The following is a 25,764-nucleotide window of genomic DNA, read 5'->3' on the forward strand; positions in this document are numbered from 1 at the left end:
TCACAGCAATTTGAGGCTTAGCCACGCGAGAGTCCAGAAAGAACGCAAAGGGAGTGTGTGTGTGTGTGTGTGTGTGTGTGTGTGTTTGTGTGTGCGCGCGCCCACGAGTATTCACAGGAGCACACGCTCATGCATCTAGTGGAAGAAAAACTGAAGGTTGACTTCAGTTCAGCCAGTCTTTACTGAGATTCATTTTTATGAAAAAGGAATGGTCGGTCTATGTGGTTTTCTATTTAATTTCCTATTTTAAAGAGATGTGTTGTTTTGAGATGGTTTTTAGGGAGAACAACACCCAACAAGATCTTAGACAATTTGAAACTACAGACGTGCTAGAATGCCTGCAAACATTTTGGTCACTCTGTTGCCAGAAAGCAAGGAAGGGGTCCAGGAGAGCCCGTCACTGTTTCCGCCAAAGTCAGAGACAAGGTTGATTTGAGAAATTCTAAGTGTCTTCCTTCAAGTGCTACGAAAAGGAAACAGTGGGATCTGCTGCCTCCAAGCTGCTTCAAAGACTCAGTGAAAATCAAGTAAATTATATACCTTAGACTAGGTGACAAGGAACAGTTTTCAATTGCCCCCGGAGGTAATTACCAGGTTTTACAATCATCCTAGGAGCAATGGAACAAAAAGGAGCAAGGTTCACAGGAAAACAGTGTACCTTTTCCCAAGGGATTATCAGACCATCATTCTGTATCTTCATTATTACTCTGGGGGCTGTCAGACAGCCCCCACCCCCACGAAGGCTTTCTCAGGTCAGAGAGCTCCCTGTGGTTTCAGGCTCCATGGCTTATCAAAATGGCCCTGCTTCCCCTTTTCTGAATTAGAGCATCCTTACTGGTTAGGTTTAAAAGGAATTTTTACTATAGGAGGTGAGGGGGGGGGCGGTTTACGTCTTGGGTCCCCTTTTCACAAGCTAAATCTCCACAGGCCAGTATTTTGATGGACAGGGTGCTAACTCTTCCACCTCCTCCATCAGTGCAACTTTTAAATGAATTTTTAAATGGTATAAGATCTTTACCCACTTTTTAATCTAGCACCTAAATATATTTACTATACTTTAAACACACTTCAAAAGAATGTAACTTCCAACATTTTATGTGTGTTGTTTATTTTCTGTCTTTCTGTGCTGTTTTCATTCACACCGTGAAGCTACAGATTTAATTCAGGGATTTTTGTGGAAAACATTTGCCACAGTTTTCAAGACAGGCTCGCTGTTAAATCAGCAACCAAATGCAAGCTACTTTTCCATCGGGAACCCTTTTAAAATGAAAATAAATACACTAATCCTACTAAATAGCCTGTTTTATGTGGTTTATCCATGTGGATATGATAGCTTAGGATCTCCGTTAAAGATGCAAGACCATGAAGGGACTGCCACCCTTGGGACGCTCTATAAGAAGACACACACACTGCACCACTCCGGTACCTCTACGGCCTGTCACCTTCAGAGCCTGACCTGTGGCCATCCAGCCAAGCACAAGAAAAATATAACTCGGAGGCCACGGCTTACAGATGAAGTACCACCAGCACTGGTCAGATGAAAACCTAAAAATTGTGTCCCACAAATCAGGCAGGGATTTCTTGAAGGAAAACAGGGAAACTGAGAAGGGTTGGGGTTGTAGGCCATTAACTTTGAATAAGTAATATACCCAGGGTCATGGGTTCTAATCTGTTAGCAGTAAGGAACTGCTGATTTCTGGACTTTGTTTTCATTTGCTTCCTTTCTGATGAGAGAGCATAAATACCCACAATATGCCTTTCTTCCCTCCCTTATCAAGAGAATAAAAAGATCCTATATTTAATCAAGTTTCTCAAGTGGAAATAAGAAAACATTTGGTGTGAACTCAGTTTATTTTTCATTTAATTAAAACTGTACCTCAACACTTTCAGCTATTTGTATATATTGTTCCTAGTTGATTAGAATCAACCGAAACTCCCCGACAGCAAGAATATGACATTTGATTAAATCAGCCGTGTGCTAACCAGTGACCTGATACAATTAACATTTTAGTAAATCTCTCGGCGACTGCAAAGCAATTCATTCCCAAGCTTAGTGGCTTAAAACAGCATTGGTTCTTTCTCGCTGTGTCGGCTGATTAGGGCTGGACTCACTTGGCCCACTCGTCTTCTGACTCCCAGTGTGATTCAGGTGTCCTCCGAGTGGTTCATGCTAGAATCCAGTCTGAAGCACCAGCAGCTACTCAAAGGATGCTCTGATGTTACGGGCAGAGGGAAAACAAACAAGCCCAACCACAGATAGCACATTTCTAGCCATTGCTTGCATCTCTCAATATCCTATTGACCAAATCAAGTCCCATGGCCAAGTCCTGCACAATGAGATTGGAAAAGACACAAATCCGATTCTACTTGAATAAAGAAACTCTGGTACATCCACCCAATGGAATATTATGCATTCCTACAAGACAGCGATGAAACACCTGAAACGGAAGGAACTTGGAAACCATATGCTGCGTGAAATGAATCAGAAGGACACACATTGTAAAAGTCCACTACCATAAGGACAGATACCGAGATAAAGGCAGACTTTGTACTACTTTCTACTCTCAGGTCCTGTAATCTTCTAATCCAATCTTCCAAACAGCAATGTAATAAGCCTGTCTAGTGCCCAAGAACCATATATCACCCCCTTTATTTGTACATCACAAAACCCACTTCAACAGTGGAGGCCTCCCCTCAGCTGGGGTTATCTTCTCAAGGTGGGGGAAGAGGGAGAAGACCAACCAGTTGGTGCCATACAACACTGTTGTAAGGTCCCCCCAAATGAACAGACACTCTTACAAGAGTGAGCACGCAAGCCTAAGTGAACACGAGATGTTGGAGGGATCAGGTAGCAGACACCAAAGAACAAAAACCATCATTGTGTGATCACCTTCCCCACATAAACGCTGAAGATGAATGTGTGCATAAGTAAGTGTGGTAAAGAAGGCTGATGGTGCCCGGCTATTGAGAGATATAGCGTCTGGGGACTTAAAGGCTTGAAAGTAAACAAGTGGCCATCTAGCTCAAAAGCAACAAAGCCCTCATGGAAGCAGCACACCAACATGTGTGATCGTGAAGGGCAGAGGGGACCAGGTCTCAAACAACAAAGGCGGGGGGGGGGGGGGAATCACATCACCGTGAATGAGGGGGGGTGCGTGATGGGGACCCAATGCCCATCTGTAGACAGCTGGACATCTCTTGCAGAGGGGTAGTGGGGAGGAGATAGTCACTCAAGGTTCAGTGTAACAACAATGAAACTCACAACCGTCCTCTCGTTCTTAAACGCTTCCTCCCCCCAACTATCATGATCCCAATTCTACCTTGCAAACCTGGTTAGACCAGAGGATGCACGTGGGACACATTTGACTGAGTTTCTACCCAGTCCTCAGTGACTCACACTGTGTGCTAGAGACTATCGGGACTTCAGACCTTGCCCTTCCAAGACACGCGGCTTCCTTCAGTGGCCACACCAGAGGGATTTGGTGTGGAATAGAACTCACCTGTAGAAAATTCAAGGAACAGACGTACTCCTGCGGATGTAAGGCTGAAAGGCCCTACAGAAGCAGATGAGCGTTATCCCAGGTATCTCTTACTCTGCAGGTGCCCAGTGAATGGCGGCCCGGGATGATCACCGATTTGCCATTTTTATGATCTTTTATGTTTTTTTTCTGACATGTGTGAGTCTGGCAGGCATGCTTCTGCCCTTGTAAATGAGTGTTACTGGAAGTTTTGTTCTATCCCCTGCCATACATTTTAGTACAGTGTCCAATCACTTAAGCATTTTTAATCTGTACAAGTCAACAATTCATGGGTTGTGCACTGAAAAGCTGGCTCTGTGCGTGTGTAATTTTCTTTTCGTGATAGTGTTTTAAATGCTATACCACTGGCTAAATTCTATGATACGATCAGTAGAATGGCTTTATGCCCTGTGGGAATGATTTATAGTGCTCTCTATTGTAAAATGATAATGATGTTTCTAAAGTCAACCAAAGACATATACAAGTCACAGATCTATAAATGGATTCTTGGCTTGCAGTTAACTGTGGCCTTCATCTAAGAACAATTTGTTCTTACGACACGGCCGTACTTACCCTCATGAAATGATCCCTGGAAGATACAAACGCTAGCAAAGTGTGGTGAAGAAATCAGATGGTGCTGCGCTTTCAGAGAGAATAGCATCTGGGATCTTAAAGGCCTGTCTTCAAACAAGCAGCCATCCAAGTGAGGCATCAACTACGTCCACGGGGAAGAAGCACACCTGTGGGACCCAATGATTGTAAATTATAAAATCTAAATCTGAAGGAGGGTATGGTATCCGAGCTTAAATTCTGAACTCTTGGTTTTCAGAAGGATGTGGGTGACAGTGGATGCCAAAATCCGTTCGCAGTGTCCCCACATGGACTAAGCTTCCAGTGGATCTCCTCTGACCACTATCTGGGGGGAGGGGGGTGACTAGCCTTGCTGTGAGCCACGGCAGGTGAAGTTAGGTTAAAATGCAACGCCTTATCATTTGGTCCCCTTTTGGCCCTTTTTAAACGTTGCTTCAGTTTTTAATAGTTCCTGTCTCTTTTAAATTGAGGTTTTTCTCGATTTTATTTAGTCGTTTTTGTTGTTTGTTTTGTAGGACTTTCTGTGTATGAAATCCAGGATAGGTAAAACTATAGAGACAATAACTGGATTAACTATTACCTAGGGGCAATGCCGCAAAATTTGGGGGTGGGGGTGGGGATGAAGAGCTAGCCACAAGGAGTCCAAGAAAGAAGAAAATGTTCTGAAATGGATGGTGGCAATGATTGTGCATTCTTCCTAATGCGCGGAACAATTAAATTGCATGATATGTGAAGTACGTGCCCAAAAGACTATTTTTAAACATCCTGTCCTAGTGAGTTGTGGGGTAGAGTAGGGAGCAGGGAATAAGTATGTCATTTTGAAAATCTACCATAGTAAAATAGCATAGAAATAGATGCATACGTATGCTCATGGAAATGGGAACTCAGTATAATTAAAATATTTCAGAGTAGCCTTTCTGGGTTGGGAAACTGTGTGTTTCTCCCTGTGTATTAGCTTGTTCTTCCGTGTATTGGCTTTGATTCTTGGGGTTAACCACTTAATTCACACATGTAATGGGCAAAGTCACATGACCATAGGATTGAGTGTTGGGTGTGTGAGAATTGAGTGTGAAAACCAGTTATCAACAACCAGCCGTGCAAGAAGAAAAGACGTATAAAAGCCAAATCGACTCTATTAATTGTATTAAGCTGTAGTTGGCGTTGACTTTCTTTTATGGAAATATAAATGACAGAGAGCCATGGCATAGGTAATCGAAAGTTGTAAATTATCCAAAAATGATTTGTACTGACGTTCGGTGTAATTTTAACTGTGTTTGGCCAATAAGATTCATTTCAAGAAAATTTAAAATTGCACCACAGAGCCCTCTACATCCCCAGGCTAGACATCTAGCCAGCAAGGCCAGGTGGCTCAGAAATAGGATTTGGTCACATATAATTGAAAACTGATTTAATGGTTAAGTGAAATAATATTTGTAAACCATTTATAAAGAGCCTGGCATATAAGAGACGCTCATTAATGGCTCCCCTGACCCCCCTCCCTTGCCTGCCTCGCCACGGCAGCACAAAGATCATTTTCTTCATCACTTTCTTCAAGCGACTGGTGGGTTGCCGAAATAAGAAAACATTTGGTTCAAACTCAATTTTTGTTTCACTTAATTAAAACTGTACCTCAACACCTTCAGTTTTTTGTATGTACTAGTTAATTAGAATAAACTGAAATTCCCTGGGTGGCCAGAATATGACATTTAATTAAATTGGCAGTATACCAAAACATTGTTCAGCTGTAGGTTTATGTTGGTTTCAGCTGATCCAAGGTCTTATTGTGTTTTATATCCCAACTGGGTTTGTGCAGTTTTCTGAATTTAAATATGAGTACATATTCATTGTCCATTCCTCTGAGTGATCAGAAGTCCAATAGTTATAAATAATTGTAATTAATTCTTAATTAAAACCAGTTGCTACTTCTGTAAATGGCCAAAGGAAAAACTTATAAAGTAAGTCTTTAAATTTTGTCTATATATCTATTTTTGATAATTTTATGTAATGAATCCTTCAGGAGCTACTAGCATTAATGTAAGACTGTATTGTTGATAATGAGCACAGATATAGATGGTTAGATACTATATGCAAATTCAAAATTATATAGTTAATTTATACATTTTCCATCAAGGTATGTAATTTACACGTTTACCTGTCATAATGAATAAAAGCACGAATCAGAAGTGACTCAATAACAGTGGGTTTGTTTCGATAATGCTAAAAATGCTATTGTATGGACATTCCACTTTTAAAACTGCAGCAGTAATGTACGACCAGAAGTACTCACCGGTTTCTTGAAAGTAGTTTTCAGAATATGTAAGTGATTTGTTCCTGACACACTGACATCCTGTGCATGTGTGTAATGTACTGAGAACATGAAGTTGGTGGTGCAATTGGATTTTTAAAATGTGAGCCATTATCAGACAAAACAGCATGGCTGTGAGGATAGGAACGAAAATTAAGCGTGTGTTTATTTGTCAGTCAGTAGTTGTATCTGTGAAGTGCCTTGTGCCCTCATTTGTCCTCACATTTTATTTAGCGTGAGGGTCCTTTTGTGTAATCGCTATTGATCATAACAGAAACCCTTCTTGCATCAGCCTAATCGCATGGCACGATCCCAATACTACTAACCTGGAAGTTACGGGTTTGAGCCTACCCAAAGGCAGCTCAGAAGAAAGATCTCCTTCCAGAGGGTCATAGTCATAGATACCCCACAGAATGCAGTTCTCCTGAACCTACAACACACGGGATTGCCTTAGATTAGAGTCACATTAATAGCAGCGGATTTTTAGTTTAACCTCTTGATGGCAATCTGAGAGAAATGTGCTTGGCCCATTTCCATTTCAAAAATGTTTTAGAAATACATAGATCAATTTGTAAGTTTTGCAAAAATTGTATTGTTTTGCACTTAACAACAGGAAAGCAATTTTATTTATCATATACTGACATGCCTCTTGTTATGTAGAGTTTAAAGGCTATAAATATTACTCTTTTATCAGAAATTTGCCCCACTGGAGGAAAGAAAGTAGCTATGAATTTGATTTTATCTGATTCATCAATGTCAGTGACTATATTCTGGTATTTGTATGTCTTTACTCTCCCCCCCCCCCCACCCTAAAGTTTTCCTTCACAGACAAATACTGCTTTTTTATTATTTATAGCAAAAACTATTTGCAATAAGAATGTTTTGGGCCACATCAAAAAATGTAAATGTATCATTATGGCTTCATATTTACGTATCCCCCTCTCTCTCCTGTATCTAGCTGTACAAGGATCGGGTATCATTTTCCGGACAGTGGAGGTCACATTACACAAAGAAGGCAACACCTTTGGGTTTGTGATACGAGGTAGGTGGTTATTAGAAAATAGGAATCATCACTTCTTAGAGCACTTGTCAGTGAAGTGTTTGGAACTAAGTAGAAAATCATCCTCAAACAAAACAATGTTCCCAATGTGCAAAGCCACCTTACAGTATGTGTACCATTAGCCTTTAAAGTAAACGAAACCATGGATACGCATCAGCACGGAGTCCCGATGGTCTCACTTCCGTTTCAGTCCATTAATAGAGGAAGAGGTCATTATTGAAAGCTTATCCATTCAGTCAATTAGTAACGTTTTCTTTTGCAGTGTGCCTTCCTTTTCATTCATACTTAACTGTATCAGTGAGTCAAAAGTGTCGATTACAGCTTGGCTTGGCTTAATACACTTGGAAGAAGCAACTTGGTATAAATTATTTTCTTCTGAAATACATTGTGTTATTTTGGTGCTACAAATAAAGGGGGGGGAGGGAGTGTTGAAGATAATCACATCTCCTATGTCTATCAATGTGCAGTTGCTTGATTTGAATTAAGACTCCACTTCCTTTCACATGAGATGACAGTGGTATAGAATCCAGAAGCTCCAACTTAACTATAGAACCATTCATACCGAGCTCTAATTCTGTCTTTTAATATTTTATTCCTATTAGGAGACTTTTTGGCCCTTGGTGAGGATGCCTGCACTAACAGCTCATTGTTTTCTACTGTGACCGGGGGTTTTGATAGAAAACCATGTACGCACCGGAGAGTCCATGTTTCTTGATGTGTTGATGGTTACTGTTTTCACTTATAGAATTTCATGCTTCACCAAGGTGAAAATTCTATAAGAATTATTAAACCATGAATTAATAATATTAGATAAAGTAGCTGTGTACATTTGTGTAGACTTGTCTTCAGTGACTGAACAGGTTCCATTGCCTATCAATCATTTAGCAAACCAGCCAATCAAATATTTATTGAGCCTCTGACATGTCAGCATAGGACAAAGTGCTGTGGAGGCATAAGACACGACTCGCACCTGCAGGGGATTGCAGTCCAGTGAATTTAAGACATAAATGGATGAAGTACCCAAGGGAGTGCTTCAGAGAACAGGGAACTGGGACTCACTGAGTGGTTGAGACCTGCAGTCATCACATTGTTCTGACCAAGGCCTATTTTCAAGTGGAGCAACAGATTCCAGATTACACTTATCTTTCTTATTCCCAAGTTTCTGTGTAAGAGACGTAGGTGAGGATCATGAAAAGTCACTATACAAATATTTTCGACTTGATGAGGTAGTATGTGTATATCTGCTTTCTGATGTAGCTGACAGAAACTTGAGCCACATGCATAGAAGCCTAAATATAGAAAAGCTGTAGTAAAATCACTGCTGAGGCCAATATCCCTCACTAGTGGTTGTTGTCAATAATAATAAAATTGCTGAAAACCAAGAAATAAAAGAATAGGAGTGATTAAAATTCACAGCTTCTTCAGGACAATTAATGATGTACTGTTAACGAAAGTTTCTTCCCATATTTTTCAGAAATTTCAAATATATCTGTGTGTGTGTGTGTGTGTGCATGCCTGTGCACAGATACACACTACACAACATAGTATTTTTGTGATAAAGGCCTAGAATACTGGCTGGTACAATTTAGGCACTGAGCCAATTAAATAATGTTTTTAGTCCTTTGTGGGCATCAGACTTCTTGTAATAATGAACTGAAATTAGTTTGTGAATACTACATTTTTGTTGCCTTTCATACCTAACTAGGACATTGGTTGTACATAAAAATAAAGTTCTTGGAATTTCACAACTAGAACCCAATAGATACTCACATGTTAAGATCAGCATGAGGATCTAAAATCTGCAGATTTAGAGGAGGGACCCGTGTGGAGGGTCTTCTTTGCTTAAGGAAATGATTTGCTGCCGTCCCTTCAGCATGCTTAGTTACTTACCATAAGACTTGCAGAATGATAAAAGACTGCAGATAAATTCTACTGTGATAGATAAAGACATAATGTTGCAGTGGGTGTCTGAGCTGCACTTAAGGCAACAGGAAATACCAGGAAAGTCAGGAGAAAGGGGGAAGGCACGTTCATGTGCAGAGGGAGCATTTAGCTCTAACAATTTCTCATCACCATCGACCATGGGCCCTTCAACATTGACTCTAGCAGATGAACGGAGGGAGTACTTTCTAATTCTCTTAAATCACTGGTTCTAAACCTTGATTCCCCAAATAAAAGACCATGAGATCGATGAATGAAAAATGGTTTTCTGACCTACACCTTGGGCAATTTAATGTCAGCTAATTCCCTTGCCGCCAAACCAGGAAGATGGTTTGCACTACTAGGAAAACCACTTTTCCTGGAAGCTGGTTTTGCTTTGAGCAAGGAAAGGTTGTCCAGAGAGCGGGCTGATCGTGAAATGTAGAGTAGTCCACCCATTTGACATATGCTACCAGATAGCTGGATCTGCTCTACATTGTAGCCTTGGCAGTGATAGTTTTTAAAAGCATCTCAGGTGAATGCAAAATGCACAAAAGCACATCCCTCCTGGAAGTACCGACAGGGAGGAAAAATTGCACTTCTGAACGCTCACGAGGGCAGCACACTGTGGGACAGTGGCCTGGGGGCAGGGGGGCGCTAGACCACAATAGCCATGGAAAGTAGAAAGCAGAGGACCAGGCGACCTCAGAGCAAGGGGATATGGACATGCCTTTCCCCAGTCCAAAGACCACCAGAAACACACCTTCAGTAAGGTGAGAATTTTGTTCTTAGAGGCATGTGTAGACTGGTGAGGAGGATACAGGAGATATAAAGATGGATGAGAATCCAGGAGAGATGTGGAATTCAAACAGAATCCCACGAAGAGGTGTGAGAAAAGAATTCAGAGGTCTAGGCTTTGGTTAGGTGGTTTGAAGAACTGTCCTAGGACCCAAATTTTTCTGTCTTGGGTGCTGTCAGGAAGTGAGAATCATCCTGTGGTGATCAGGTTGGACCTTCTGGGCCTTGAAAAGAGATGTTGTGACTGGTAGACAGGTTTGGGCAAGACTCGTGTTTTGAAGTTTCAAACCTACTTCACATGTGATTTTTCTTTTGTCTGGCTCGGTACTAGTGGCCTTGTCTGGTGTTGGTGTTCTGGGAAGTTGTTTCATGTTCCGCAGGAGAACACCCAGGTTCAGCTGTGAACACCACAGCCCAGAGGGTAACACGAAGGCAGCTCCCAGATGGGGGGTGGGGTGCTCGCTGCTCTCTTTCTCAAGTTTGCTATTGGCAAAGCAAGCGCTGGAGATGGGTGGACTGGTGAAGAGAAAGCAGGAAGGACAGTACATTTCATTTTCGACTTGGTGAGGGGTTGAGGCCTGGTGGGGTGGTGGCGGGGGTAGATGGAGACATCAGTGGACAGTTGGTTATAGGAGTACAGTCTAAAACTCAGGGAGAACCTATCAGGAAGAAACGATGGCCAGAAAGATAACTGGTTATGGTGTTGTTTTTGCTGGTAGTGGTTCCAAAGTCTCATCAGCGTCTCATTTTACAGCAGCAGCAGCAGCAGCATACACTCGCTGTAGTTTCTGTGATTCAGGTGTTCCTTGTAACTTTGCTATAGATTCCATTTAGTGAAAGGTCTGTGGATTCCTGAAGTAATACGTGCCCTTTTTGAATGTGATGACTTTTTAATTATGCCTTGCCAATTAATGTGCTATATGGCATTTGGTGTTGCTTACTTATGGAAAAGCCTGGAAAGGATACAATAAATTCTTTCATTTCTAAAAATGAAAAAGTGGGGGTGGCGGGGGGATCCCAGGTGATGCAAACATGCAGCCAAGATCGGGAATCCCACTGGTCTCTGCCCAATACCTGCTTTCCCTGGAGGTTTCACACTCTCAAGACCTAAGTAAATGATCCATTCAACATGCTCATGGCATTCAACCCTACTCAAATGCCACATCTCTAGAAATGTGGAATGCCTGCAGACATTGCCCTGCCTTCGTTTTTACGTGCTTACATTTGGACTCAGGCTAAGTCACATGGATGGAAACGTCTCTTGCCTTCCTCAGCCCCCAGCCTTTGCCAGCTCTGGGGAAAGCACGCCGGGCCTGCTGTGCTCCCCTTGACAAAGGGAAGCTCTAGTGGTGTTCATCGTGGGATGAAGTGTACTGTTATTTATTGGGGAGGAAATGAATCTGAAAAAGTGGTGAATTTCCAAATTTCAGGGAAGAGGAATTTTAGAAATTATCAAGCTAAATAAAAGAATCAAAGACTGAAATGGAGTTTTTGACCATCGGAGTGAATCTGTTACATTGCCTTTTCCTGTTTCTCGGGTGAGAAAACCTACTCTCCTTTGCCTGTGCCAAGTTTAGGAAATAGTAGTCCATCCCTGGGAAGTACACTTTATAACGGTATTTCTATTTATTAAATATTGGCTAGGTCCACCATGAGCGTTGATTGAGGATCCTTGCAAACTTCCATCTTTTCTCTGTTTATCCTGATGCTACTGGTTGGTACTGGTGTGAGGGTTTGGGTCTTGACATGGACTTGTCAGCCACACTGACAGCTGCAGTCCTTGATCTTCATCAGCAAGGGCTTCAAGTCCTCCGCACTTTCAGCAAGCAAGGTTGTGTCCTCTGCATATGGCAGGTTGTTCGCAAACCTTGCTCCCATCCTGATGCTGCATTCGTCCTCATTTAACCCAGCTTCTCTAGTGATTTGCCAGATGGGAGGCAAATCAGTAAGCATATGAGTATTAAAAATGTCTCCAACTATTTTCATTTAACTTTTACCCACTGGCCCCAGTCCTGTTAGCACTCAGCCGTGTGTACCTGTGAACGGCCTGTCTCCAGTGCAGCAGGCAGGTCGCACAGGGACTTCCCAGAAGCCACTGAGGAGCATCGATTGAGGAAGGGGTGCCCAGGGGCCCTGAGTGAAAACCAGCTTTTATACTGCATTACCTTCGATCTTGAAGTGTCTGTTTCTAAACATATTGTGACCCGGTCCTCCCAACTGTCAGAAAGAGGGGAAATGAACACCTCCATTGTCATTGGTACCATGTCAGTCACATGGATTTCCTCTTCTTTTCCTTTAATACTTGGATTATTTTTTTAACTTTAGTTTTTGTTTCCTTTATGTCACATTGCAGGTTTGCTCCTATGGCTTTAAAGCACAGGTTGGCCGTCACCAGGCTGACACACTCACACTTTGCTTATAGCTGGAGGCTGTTTTAAGTGGCTGAGATTTATGGCAATTAGTTGGCGCTCTCACCGTACCGGTTGTCAACTATTTTCTAGACCATCCCTGATACAGCTACGGATTTATTGAGAGGTGAAGAAATGGTGAAAGGAAGGAGACCTGTAAAGTCCTTCTGTGCCAGAGGAAAGCTGGCATGATTTTCCCCATACATCACACAAATGTGCTTTGGTTTCTCAGCTGGCATTTCCTAAGTGAACTTTTAAAATGGCAACAATGAGAGCGTGTTAAGCCTTATTTCTGTTCTTTGCTAGGGGGAGCGCACGATGATAGGAATAAATCTCGTCCGGTTGTGATAACATGTGTTCGTCCTGGAGGGCCCGCTGACAGGTAAACTTCATCTTTCGGGGTCACTAGTAAAACTGGGGACTTCTGCATGGAACCTCATGAGCTAGAACTTTTACAGTAAAAGAGCGATATTAAATAAATATATTAGACGGTGAAAAGTGAAAGTGATTAGGCTGTGGAATCAGAAACAAAACAAGATTCGACTGTGGCTTCTACCATGTCCTGCCTGTGCCATTAAAATTCAGATAGCAAGACCTACCCTGTGAGGGGTTTAAGGTACCCTGGTGGTGCAATGGTTTAAGCACTGAGCTGCAAACAGGGAGCTTAGTGGTTCACAGCCACCAGTTGCTCCCTGGTAGGAAAAGGTGCAGTCTGCTTGGAAACTCCAAAAGTTGGTACTGCTCTGTTCTGGGGTCGCTATTGGTCAGCATTCACCTGGCTGCATGGCTTGGTTTTCATAGAGTTAATGAGTTTTATGAAAGATTGGAGCTATACGAGGGGCTTCAAAAAGTTCCTGGAAAATCTATACTGTCTTTTAATTCCATTTTCCCAGGAACTTCTGGTTCCTCGCAGATGACTTGCCATACTGAAATTTGTTAGCAGGCAGCTGAGCCATTCAGGGCATCATCTCTAAGTGCTCGCTGGAAAGACAGGCAACGTGATTCTTACCATCACCAGCAGCCCTGTCTGTATTGCTGCTATCATTACTCATTTCCATACAATTCACATATCGTACATTTCAATGCCAAACCGCATTCACTGCCATTGGGTCAGTGCTGACTCATAATGAATGACCCCTGTGGGTTTCTGAGACTGGAGAAAGGCCCAGTCTTTGCCCCGTTTGGAGCTCACAGCCCACTACACCGCCAGGGCTCCCCGACCTTTCAGTAGCTCAAGCATAATAAAACTTGAGTTGGTTAATCATCACCACCATCAATTAGCCTTAGCTCCCCACGTCCTTCCATCCTCCGCTCTCAGGCCCCTGGGGAAGTAGTCAAGGGACTGTCTCTGTTGATTTACCTATCCTGGATTTTATATCGAGAAAAACATATGGAATAAAAACAAAACACAAAAAACCAAAAGAAAGCAGAACATATTAAACACTGGAACAAATATACATTGGATAAAAAGGGAGCTCAAACATTAAGCTGTTAAATTTTAACGTAACATCTCTTCAGTAATCCTCCCTACAAGGCACTCCATATGATAATTAGGCCATTCCCATCCCTAGTCCTTAGTCGGAGGGGATTCACCTGTAGGCTTAATCCACAGGGGAACTCTGCAGCTGAGCTTTGGGCTTCCACTGTCGTCCATGGCCTTCTGAAAAATCTGGTGTTCAGAATTCAAGCTATAGGGAGGGGGGAATGAGGAGCTGATATCAGGGCTCAAGTAGAAAAAAATGCTTTGAAAATGATGGTAGCGGCATATGTGCAATGTGCTGGACACAATGGATGAATGTATGGATTGTGATAAGAGCCCCCAACAAAAGTATTTAATGAATGAAAGAAAGAACTTAAGCTATAATACAGTACCCTCCTCTGGATTTGGATTTTATTTTTTACCGTCCTTCTGTCACACAAACCTTTAAGGCAAGGCTTTACGACCCCAGATGCTATTCTTTCTGATAGCTGGGCACCATCTGCTTTCTTCACCACATTTTGCTTATGTACATCAGTACGGAAGTGACATTTAGCATGAAGGAAGGAATATTTACAGTCTCTAGAGCTTTCCATTGCCTGCAAATTTGAATGTGTGAAAAGAGTGCTCCTTCAACTACCATATCATGAACCTTGTGGGGTCCCAAGTAAACACTCCTCTGAAAGACATAGCTTTGTACTAGTTCCCAAGCGAAAGCTGACTCCTTGATGGAGAGGGAACAGAACAGTTGTCGGGAGACAGACTTGAAGGTTAGGAAGAAAATGCACTGATTATTTCGTCTCTGCATTTTTTTTTTCAGACCAGAAGTGAGTCTTAAAAAGGTTGGTTTTTTTGAGCAATAGAGTAATAGTAATAAGTAGTATTCAGTGAACACTTGCTGTGTTCTGGGAACTGTGCTAAAGGCATGGCCAATAATAGTTTACCTTTCTAGCCACCTTCTCAGTGAAGTATTTTTACCCATATTTACAGATGGAGATTTCTGTGTGTGTGTGTGTGTGTGTGTGTGTGTGTGTGTGTGTGTGTCCAAAGGCCCAGACTGCTTAAATAACTAGCCAGTGACTGAGCAGAAGAACTAGGGGAGGACGCAAAGCCAATATACTTTCATTCAAACTCCATAATGTCACCTCACTCTTTAAAAAGATGATGTTTAAGATGAAGTAAGAAAATATGAAGATACTGGCCTCGGTTGCATTTAAATGACCTAAAAGAAAGATACCACAAAGTCAAATCTCTAGGAAATTTCTTAATTTTTTTAACCTCATGCTTCTCCTAATAAGGACATATCGCATTTCTTATCAAAATTCAGGGTTGGATTTAAAGAAATATCAGAAATGGGCTATTAGTTTATGAATACCTTATTAGTACATTGATTTAGGACTAAAAGAAACATTTTTTTAAAAAATAAGATGAAAACACAGGTCAAGCTACCTAACGAATTTCCTACATGGAGCACAAAATATACATACCCTCCAGATGAGAAATATGTATCCTCAAGATGAACTCATCTCAGGGAACTAGCTTATCTAGAGGAAATGTATGGCCCAGACTAAAGAGCTCATTTCAAATATTTCCAAGTCTTTCCAATGTGGTGTTCTCCTCTCGGTGGGCTCCCCTGAGGCCAGGAGGGTGTGTTCTGCGGCTCTGCTCAGGTTGCCTGGTGTCACTAATGTGTCACTGACATCCGGAGGCAGCTTCTCCCAGTGCCTTGAGCTTCTATGACCACAGCAGGGAGAATCGCATTTGCCTGCCTCTTCCAGAGGATGGGAGACTGAATCAATTTAATGATTGCCAAATGGTCTTATAAATCAGTAGGAAAATTTACAGACTAGGGAAATTTTTCACCAGCACTCCCTACCTCGCTTGAGTTCACTGGTAATAAATTGAATGAACTCAACAGACTTTTCTGCCCACCTGGCTTTGAGAAAAGAGGCAAATGCTATTTCATGGGCGCTGATAAATCAATTGTAGACGCTCAGAGAAACCCAGGGATAAGGAAAGTGTGCCTCTCACCCTTTTGTACCCTAAGAGCTCACTGTGGGTAACTGGGTTATTTGCTACTGCATGGTTATTTTCTCATTACTAATTTTCATATTACCGCAATTTTCCACTCAGGGTTACCTCTTAGCTCTCATGCTGTCGCACTTGATGCTTAAAATGACATGCAAATGGGCTGGGTGGCAGAGCGGGTACGAGAGGGAGACTTTGTAAATGACTATTAATGCTGAGCCCCATTAGACAACATTAACAAGGGCTGCTTCTGTATTCGCCCTCCAGAGAGGGCACCATCAAACCTGGTGACCGGCTGCTCAGTGTGGATGGAATCCGGCTTCTCGGGGCCACGCATGCCGAAGCCATGAGTATTCTGAAACAATGTGGACAAGAAGCGACGCTGCTGATAGAATATGACGTCTCGGTCATGGGTACGTTGGAGCCCTCGGGCCGTGAGCACTCGGCTCGAGAATCTAGAATATCACTGCCCGTTCCTGAGAGGCCACCTTTCAGTGAAGCCTGACCTGGTAAGGCTTCCTGGAGCAGACAGGCTTTCATCAGCCCCCTATCGTTATCCTGCATGGGTTCAGGTAGAGGTGAGTGGTGCGCCTCGGTAATTTAGTGTTCTTGTGTCAGTAGGCTCTATAATAAGGTCTCATTCTGTCTAAGTGCCTCACCTAGCAGTCAGCACCTGTACACAGATTACCCTTTGCCAGCCAAGTAGTTTTCTTTCCAAATCACACAAAAATGGCATTGTTAACCTAGGGACGGGTAATTTTTCTTTTACTACATTGAGGCTAAAGCAATAAGGGCATGGGGTTGGGGGTTCCTTCCCCCCCCCCTTTCATATCTTCCCAAGATGAAGCCAGTTTATCAGGATTAAGGGAAAGAACCGTTCATTTATAATACCTTGAGACAAGAGAAGTCCAGGGGGTGGGGGTGGAGTCGTTGATTCAAAGAAGTGGAGAGTTGTGCGCTTTCTTAAATAGTAGCTAAATCTGTTTTGTACCTCCCACATATAGCAAGGCTGGAAAGATATTTCCTTGTGGCTTTTAGATGTTGAGAGGCCGCGTTCTGTGTTATGTTGACTAAGGCAGAAAAACTATGAGATAATGAATTGGAGCCTGAAATTGAAACTTAAACCATGTTTCAAGACCTCCTTGCAATGACTAGGCTTGATCATGTGACCTGATCAAGATGCTGTGAAATGTAGTGGAGAAGGCGACTTATTCCACCACTACCCACTACTCGAAGGTTCATGCAAGCCCTCCTGGTGCTACAGCAATTAACAGCTCCGCTTCTCAGTGGAAGATTGGTCATTTGCACCCACCCAGTGGTTCCACGGGAGCAAAGCTCAGTGGTCTGTGTCCATAAAAGGTACCGTCTAGAAAATCTATGGGGCAGGTGTAGTCATTCACATTGGGTCACTGTGTTAATCTGAGTTCTCGAGGGAAGCAAACGCAGTGATGCCTCTCTGTGGCAAGTAGAAAGAAATGTATATCAACATACGCCTCACACTGTGAGGCGTATGTTGATATACATACAAGGGGGTGTCATCCCATCCAAGGCTGTGGGTCAGATGTCAACTTGGGGCTTCTCCTGACTCCTGTAGCTGTGGTCACTGACAAACAGGAATCAGGAAGACCCGTTGACAGGAAGGTAGATGCAGAGCTGAGTAAATCTAAGCTCCAGAATCCACTGATGGCTCCTGGGATCGGCAGGCGATATGGCAGGCAGTTGATGAAGCAGATGCAGCAGCAGAAGGGGGCTGTTGTTAGATGCTATCAAGTCATTTCCAACCCTGTGCCCCACAGAACAAAATGCTGCCCAGTCCTGCGCCATCCTCACATTGTGCCTCTGCATAAGCCATTGCTGTACATTGGGAGTGCCTTCTGGCCCAGGGTGCCCGTCCTCTGGCCCTGTGTCACACAGGCTCTGCATTCGTGCATTCGGCCTTCTCTGTCGGACAGCGATTCAAACTCTGCGTGAGATTTTAATAGCTCCTTTCTCCTAAGGGAGGAGCAAGTCCTTCTCCATGTTCTGCTCTTCGTCTGGAAGCTCTGCTAAAGTCCCTTCACGTTGGGTGACCCTGCTGAAATACTGATGCCATCGTGTCCAGCCTCACAGCAACACACAAGCCACCTCAGTACGACACACTGATAGACAAGTGGTGGAGAAGTGAGTTAGCTTCCACAAATTGTCATTCTACACTGAGGGGGCCACACCCTGAATGAAACGTCCCTAGATGGTATCAAGGTTGTGACCAGGTTAAGGAGGTGTGGTTCTCTACCCTCTTCTTCCCACAACTGCCTGGCTGCTTCACAGAAGATCCCATCGTGGAGTCCCCACACTAGCTTAGATCCTCTCATGAGAGAATTCTGCCCCCCGCCCCACATACACACACACACAACCCCACCCATCCCCCTCCAGCAAGTTGACAGAAAACTAGAATCAGAATTGGCTCAGAGGCACCAGACAACATGGTTTATGCAGAGCAATGTTGCTTGGGGGTATTCTTAAACTGTCTGCTGGCCTACCTTGAGATTCTGAGTTGGATTATTTGAATTCTCTTTTCAGCTATACTGGTTTGTACCATGCTACTTGTTTTCTCAATTGTCAAATGGAAATGAGCGATATCTATATGAAACAGCAATTGGGAAGGCAACAGAAGGCTATACCAGTAAAATTCTTTATATCTATTTCACTGACGTACAAGAGGACTGCGACCATTAAAAATTACAGCAGATGTTTTACATCATTAACTCATGCATCCCATCTACAAGTATTTACCGAACTGAGCAGTAGGTGTCTTACCGTGGATGCAGTGGTAAATAGAACACACCTGCTCCCTGCATGCATGAAGCTTGCAGTTGGGTGACCAGAATAGCCAGTAAACAATATTACCAAACAGATGCTCATAATTTGTGATGTTTACTGTGAAAGATATTTCACATGATTCTCTGGTAGCAAATAAGGGCAGGTACAGATGAGAGCTGACTGGTAAGAAAAAGACTCTAAAAAAAGAAAAAAGAATAAAAAGAAAAAGACTCTAAATGGGATCGGAAGTGAGGACAATTGGGCCATCAGCTCCCAAATTGAAGGCACTGATTATCCGTAAGGGTCTGAATAGTCCACCTGAAGGTGACAGTCAGGCGCAGGGGGACTGGCTCCACTTCAGAGGAGTGCCCAGAGATGTGGGTGATGGAGTGAGTCATCGGCCCTCTCCCCAACGCAAATCATATCCTGAATCAAGCCTGATCGATTTCACACCAGAGTGCCTAGACAGCTATCTAATGCAGGAAAAGTGACCCATCGAGAAAGAAACTCATGCTTGTGGGCAGAGCAGAGCTGAGATGCTTTGGTGCCCAAACAGCCCCTACTTGGGGCAGGAAGCAAGATTGGAAGCTGCAGCCCCATTGTGGTCCTGGGAGGGGCCAGTCTGGAGTCAGTCAAGGTAAGGAAGACCTATGACCTACTGAGCTGTGACAAGCACAAGTCTATGCTGTTGAAGAACAGCTTGACCCCGAAACCTTTGACCCTTCTGTGGCCTCAGGCTTCAGCTTTTACATAGACTCAGCATTGGAGCAGCTGATGACCCCCAGAAACTGTTGAAGGTATTGAAGAATCCAGTGTCAGATCACTTCGCAGAACATTGGCACTTCCCTTTCCAGCCCAGTTGTTAGTGATGTATGAGAGTTGGTGCCCAGCAGTGACCCTGTTCTCTTTGTGGGGGACCCTTTTCCCATGGCCAGGTGGACATGGGATGCTCAGGGAAGATGGTGTCCATCAGCAACTACCCCTTTCTGCTGCCCTCACCTGTGCAAAACTGACCACAGCCTTCAAAGACATTAAGGGGGGAGTGGAGGTGGGGGATCGTCTGACAGAAGACCCTTGGTTCCCAAACCAAGTGCTGCTGGCATCCTGTGACTCTTCCAGAGTTGACTGCTGAGAGATGGCCTTCCTTCATCCACACTGTGGAGACTTGAAGCCAGGGCTGCACATTTGTCATTAGTTTACCCTAAAAACACGGTTCTTATGTTTAAAAAAAAAATCAGAAGAAGAAAGAGACTCCTTAAGCGTTCCTTGGGGCTGCTGGATACACGATCGCGATATAAAACTCAGTTGCCATTCTGTAATTTTGACAAAATCAGAAAGTTAATATTTTAACGTATCATTTATAAAAGCAGTGAAACAATAAGATTCCTATAGGGAATTCCTAACAAAATCTGCACAGCCATTGTAGATATACCTAAATAAATAAAACTCTACATCTTGTTCTTGAATATCAAAAAGAAACCTCAAACTCACTGTCATTAAGTAGGTTCCGACTCACAGTGACCCTAGAGGACAGGGTAAAACTACCCCTCTGGGTTAACAAGTCTGCAGCTCCTTACAGGGGTAGCAAACCTCATCTTTCTCCCGAAGAATTGCTGGTGGTCTTGAACTACTGACCGTGTGGTTGGCAGCCCTACATGTAATTTGAAAGATGTCCTTTCTTTCAAATCCATTGATAGTGACAATTATATTCAAAATTTCTAAAAGCTTTTAGGGGAAGAATTTAATAAGCTATGCAGAGCCAACACGTTTCTGGAAAAATAAAAAGGTATGTCGTACCTGACATCAAGACTTATTCTAAACTTGTGCCATTACATTTATGTGATGTTAACGTAGCCACGTAGAATACCGAGAAACCAACCACTGCAGGTCTGAAAGCTGAGGTAAAATTCTACATCAGTGGGAAAAGTTTGGACGAGCTTGTCAATGGTTCTAGAACAATTCATTAGGCAAATAGAAAAAAATACAGTTAAATTTCTGTTTCATAGCATATCTAATAATTACATTGAGTTCTGTAATTACCTTGTTACTTGTCAGTAGACAGCTATTAGGCAGATACCTACATCCATTCACTCAAGCCTTTATCTGCGTTTCTGAGTTTATTATGACAAAGTCCGTTGTTTGTTCGTTATCATTGTATCATGGGTATATATATATATATGCATATAAAAGAAAACAATTTCATTTGATCTATGTTTAAGTGTACAATTCAGGAACATCAATTCGTTTCACCATGTGCCTCATCCATCACCGCTCTTCATTTCTCAACTTTTCTCATCGTTCCAAACAGAAGTTCCCCTTGAGCAGCAGCCCCCCTTCCCACTCCTCTCCAGCCTAGTTAACCCCTCAGAAGCCTTCGGCTCTGAATGCGCCTAGCACAGATGTTGCATTCGAGTTGGGTCACACTTCCTTGTCTTTTTTTCTGCTTGACTTCTTCCACTCAGAATGATATTTTTAAGGTTTATCAGAATGTCATTTTCTCTATGACAAAATAACAAGCCATCGTAGGCGTGTACCACATTGTGTGCGTTCATCTGTTGATGGACATCTAAGTTATTTCCACCTGTTTGGCTGTTGTGAATACTGTTGGATGGGCATCACTGTACAGGATCTTTTTCGGTCCCTGCTTTCAGGGCATGGGGGAATATCCCCAAGAGTGGGGTGTCTGGATCATATGGTAAATCTGTGGTTAGCTTTCTAAGGAACCATTCAAACTGTCTCTCAGAGCAGCTGAGCCATGTTGCATTCCTATCCGCAGGAGGTTTCTAGTCTCTCCAGAGTCCGGTCAACACTTGCTATTTACCTTTTCTTTTCCTATTTATTATTTATTTATTTATTAGATATTAGGTTTTCCTTTAATAAAATTCTTTATTTATTGTAATTAAATAATATTTATTTTAAATTAATAATTAAATGGTAATTAAATGATCAAATAATATTTATTTATTAAATATTATCCCATTTCTTATTTAATAGATATTAGCCTTCCTAATGGATGGAAGCAGTGGTGGAATTCAGCTGGTTTGCACAGGTTCAGCAAAACTGAGAGACCTAATATTTTGTTGAGTTCGGTGAGCTGGTTGTTAGATAGCACTTGTAATCAAACTTCTCTCTGAGGTAGGTGGCTGGGCAGCCACCCATATGAAAATTACAAATTTACATGCCTTACTCTTTTTTAATGTTCATCTGCATAACAGTGAAATCTAAGCACCCAGAGAAATATGATTATGCTTGTAATGTTTATTTATTCATTTCATGAAACCCACTAGTTTTTTTCTCTGACAGATTGAAGTTTTCTATTGTCTTATTTTAGGATTTCATTGATTTTATGCTTATCAGTCCAAAGGCTGGATAAATACTCGTTTTGATGGATAGTCTATTTTCCATACACATATTTGTATACTCCAACTTTTAGTAGACCCTGATTTTATTTTTATCCATAGGAAGGATAAGTAAAATTTTATTATTACTTTCCAACTACTCACCTAATATGACTGGATCACTTAATAAAACATTTTTTGCTTCCCCCACTGAGCTATGTTTTTTTAATCAGAGCTTACTAAGGATGCTAAAATCTACAGCTGGCCCAGTAGTTCCGATCTGTGTGTCCTCACTTCACACTAGAACTTGTGAAAGAGGACTTCTGAATGTAAAGATTTGCTTCAGGCTCTTATGACCATACAAGACACATAGTATCAGTGCAGAATGTATCTGTGTTCCTTTGCTGCGGTTTTCATAGCTCTGTTCATTGGACACAGCAAATCAACTCTAACTGAGGTTTCTTTATTTCTTTTAAATTTGTTTTTCTTCTTTTCTTCTCGTGCTCATTTGCTTACCCTCTTTCTCTCTGCGGCCCTGTCGGCTTTTCTCCCTCCGTTCTGTTCTCGCTCTTTATCTCCCTTGCTCCTACATGAGCCCGTCACGTCCCGGCCACCCAATTACTCTTTTCATATGTTGTCCTCTGTTTCTTACTTATCAGAGTTATTTTCTGTTCTGATCAGCTGACTTGGATTTTTCCCCTAGTCTTCCTCCCACAGCCATTCTCCTTTTCCTGCCACAATCTTTCTCCTCTTTTCACATTCCTGTTTCCCATCTGGTTCCCAGGGAGGCTGGTTAGGCATGGATGAGGTCAGATCATAGAGAAGGACCATGTGAGGCTAGAAGGAAAATGAATTATTATTATTCACCAGATAATAACTGAGCTTTTCTTTTGTGGCAAAAATAAACCACTTTTTTTGGGGGGGGGGCGGATTTTGGAATTTTTCTTCAAGGGGAATGAAATGAGCTACTTTTATAACCCAGTCTGCTGGTGACTCTGAATTAACTGTTTTCTTCCTCCGCCTTGGAAACCAAGTGCTCGTTAAGAACTGATTCCACCACTCTCCTTTTTTAAGGTGAAAGGCTTTCACAGTTTTAGGATTAGTCTTTGATACCAAAAATAAGTTTTGTAACATGTTTTGTTTTTTTAAATAGGGTGTGAGCACAAAAGGAATTTTTAAGTGGAAAAGTATTCAGTACCCAGAAATTTGATAGCTAGCGACACTGACATTCGGCTTGTTGCATGTAGGAGTGCAACATCTGTTTATGACTCCCACTACCCTAAGCTAGCTGCTTGCCTCGAGATGACCGATTGACTTTGTACGTAATGTATTCACAACAGGATGATGGAAACTGTCTGAAGATAGGCATTCAATTGTGTAGATTCTTGTGTTGTGCCTTTTATCAATCTCCCTTGATGGTAGAGTAGACTCAATGATTTCATTCATTTATGTTGCCTTTTCCTTCTGTAAAATAAAAATATTATTTACCCTATCTAGCTCACTGGTATATAAAAATCTTTAACAATTATCATTTAAAACAAAAGGCTATGCGCTTTAAAGAAAACGAGGAAATACAGTATAAAGGAATTAACATATGAAAATGAAACAATGTATAAAACCCAAAGACTTTTATGAATCTCCAGGAAATTAGAGTTTACTCTTTTCTTATGTCCCATTTCTGTAAAATGAACCTCAGCTCTCCCATTGCCCAAGTGAGTTTTAAAAGTAGCTTTTTTTTCTGCAACAGCATGAGTCCTTGTGTGCATGTGAAAGCTGGACCAGGAATGAAGAAGCCAAGGGAACGGGTCCATCTGAATGATGGTGTTAGCATCAGAATTGATTCCATGATATCAAGTGGGGCTTGGGTTTGGTTCCCAAAAAAGATACTGCAATTATCATGGACTGCCAGATGAATAAACAAAGTTTTCTTGGAAGAATTACAGCCAGATTGCTCCTTAAAAGCAAGGACGGTGAGACTGCATCTTATATACTTTGGACATATTATTAAGAGGGACCGGTCCTTGGAAAAAGAAGGGGTTACAGCCTTGGAAACCCACAGGAGCAATTGTACCCTGTCCTGCTTTGAGTTGGACTTGACTTCATGGCAATGAATCCTGAGTCGTAGGTCCCTGGAAAAAGGACACCATGCTTGGTAAAGCAGACGGTCAGGGGAAAAGAGGAACAGTAAATGTCGCTGACAAAGAATACTGAACATACGGCGGAATACCAGAAGAACAAACAAATCTTGAAGTTTTAGCTAGAATGCTTCTTAGAAGCAAAGCTGGTGAGACTTCGTCCCATGTACTTTGGAATTGGTAGGAGGGGGACGGTCCCTGAAGAAGGTCAAGGTTGGTAATGGAGAGGGAAAGTCAGAAATGACTCCCTGGCACCTGACCACAGCTAACAAAACAGGAGAAAGAAAATATGCTTGGTGAAGCCAGCCACTTGTGGTATTTCTCTAATAGCGCCCCCCAGTAAGAGAGGCAATAATCATAGGCGTGATAGATCATTACCCTAACAGGATTGGGGGCTTCAGAACATGGACTTTCTGGTGGGGATGAGGGACAGCTCAGAAATCACAAAGGTTAACCACCAAAATCGAGAAAGGTAGGAACAGATTAGATGATAAATGCCAATACTTAGAAACCTAAGCAGCCGTTTAAAATTGATCTGTCAAATCCCCAGTGCCGAGCAAAGGGCTTGATGTGAAGTAAATATTCAAATGAGGGGCTGCCTGTTTAATATTTCCTAACTGCTGCCTGTTACGGCATCTTTCTATGACTACGTTGGCAATTAAATTGAAATAATAACACAAAACTATGTTATATATGAGATTCATTTAAAATAGACAGAATCTATTATTCTCCATTTTTCAAATGTCATTTCCAGTTAGCTATTAGTGGCTGCCGGAATGATGATGAGAAAGATTTTGAAATTTCAACTGCACTTAGTGGAAAGAGCCCTGTGAGCATTTCCACAGGGACCTAAACGTGACAGCTACGTGTGACCCCAAACACAGCCAGAGGCCACGCCCGGCAGCCGTCCACGAGAGAATTGTCACAGATAAGGCAGCTGTAGAGAATGTCTGTCCCATATACCTGAATCTGAATACATTGTGTTGGCTTTTTTTTTTTCATTTATCTTTCAAAAATATAAATAATAATCCCCTCTACCACCATCACCTTTTTTTGCATCTGGCAGAGAAGAAACTATTGGAACCGAAGTCCTGGAACATGCATTGTTAGGTTAACACAGTATTTTTCAGAAGTTGTGATTAGTGTTTAGCGCTTAGAAATAAAGATCTTTCATACAACTGAATAGAACTATCAGATGGCGTGCAACAGTCTGACAATCCTGGGCCAGAATTCTGCAGTAACTGTAGGTCCAGCTGCATCTCTGAGTCTCACTCCCTGCACATCCATCCCGATTCATAGCAACCCTCAAGGACAAGGTCGAACTGCCCCCATCGGTTTTCAAGATGGGAACTTTCTGCAGAATTAGAAAACCTCTACTTTCGCCCGG

The 25,764-nt window shown here is 42.3% G+C and overlaps 1 protein-coding gene and 1 pseudogene across 5 annotated transcripts in view; both read left to right on the plus strand.

Annotated features, from left to right (window-relative positions):
- Positions 1–25,764, plus strand: part of GRIP1 (glutamate receptor interacting protein 1) — a 477,907-nt gene that overhangs the window by 300,881 nt on the left and 151,262 nt on the right. For all 5 annotated transcript variants that reach the window (XM_075552787.1, XM_075552788.1, XM_075552790.1 and 2 more), the window contains exons 5-7: positions 7,373–7,456; positions 12,907–12,982; positions 16,373–16,518. In XM_075552787.1, the coding sequence (XP_075408902.1) occupies positions 7,373–7,456; positions 12,907–12,982; positions 16,373–16,518 (306 nt within the window). The remainder of the gene's footprint in view (positions 1–7,372; positions 7,457–12,906; positions 12,983–16,372; positions 16,519–25,764) is intronic.
- LOC142450553 (ribosomal RNA small subunit methyltransferase NEP1 pseudogene) lies at positions 16,668–20,036 on the plus strand (annotated as a pseudogene).

Source organism: Tenrec ecaudatus, chromosome 6 (assembly GCF_050624435.1).
Source record: "Tenrec ecaudatus isolate mTenEca1 chromosome 6, mTenEca1.hap1, whole genome shotgun sequence".
In the NCBI taxonomy this organism is placed as follows: domain Eukaryota; kingdom Metazoa; phylum Chordata; class Mammalia; order Afrosoricida; family Tenrecidae; genus Tenrec; species Tenrec ecaudatus.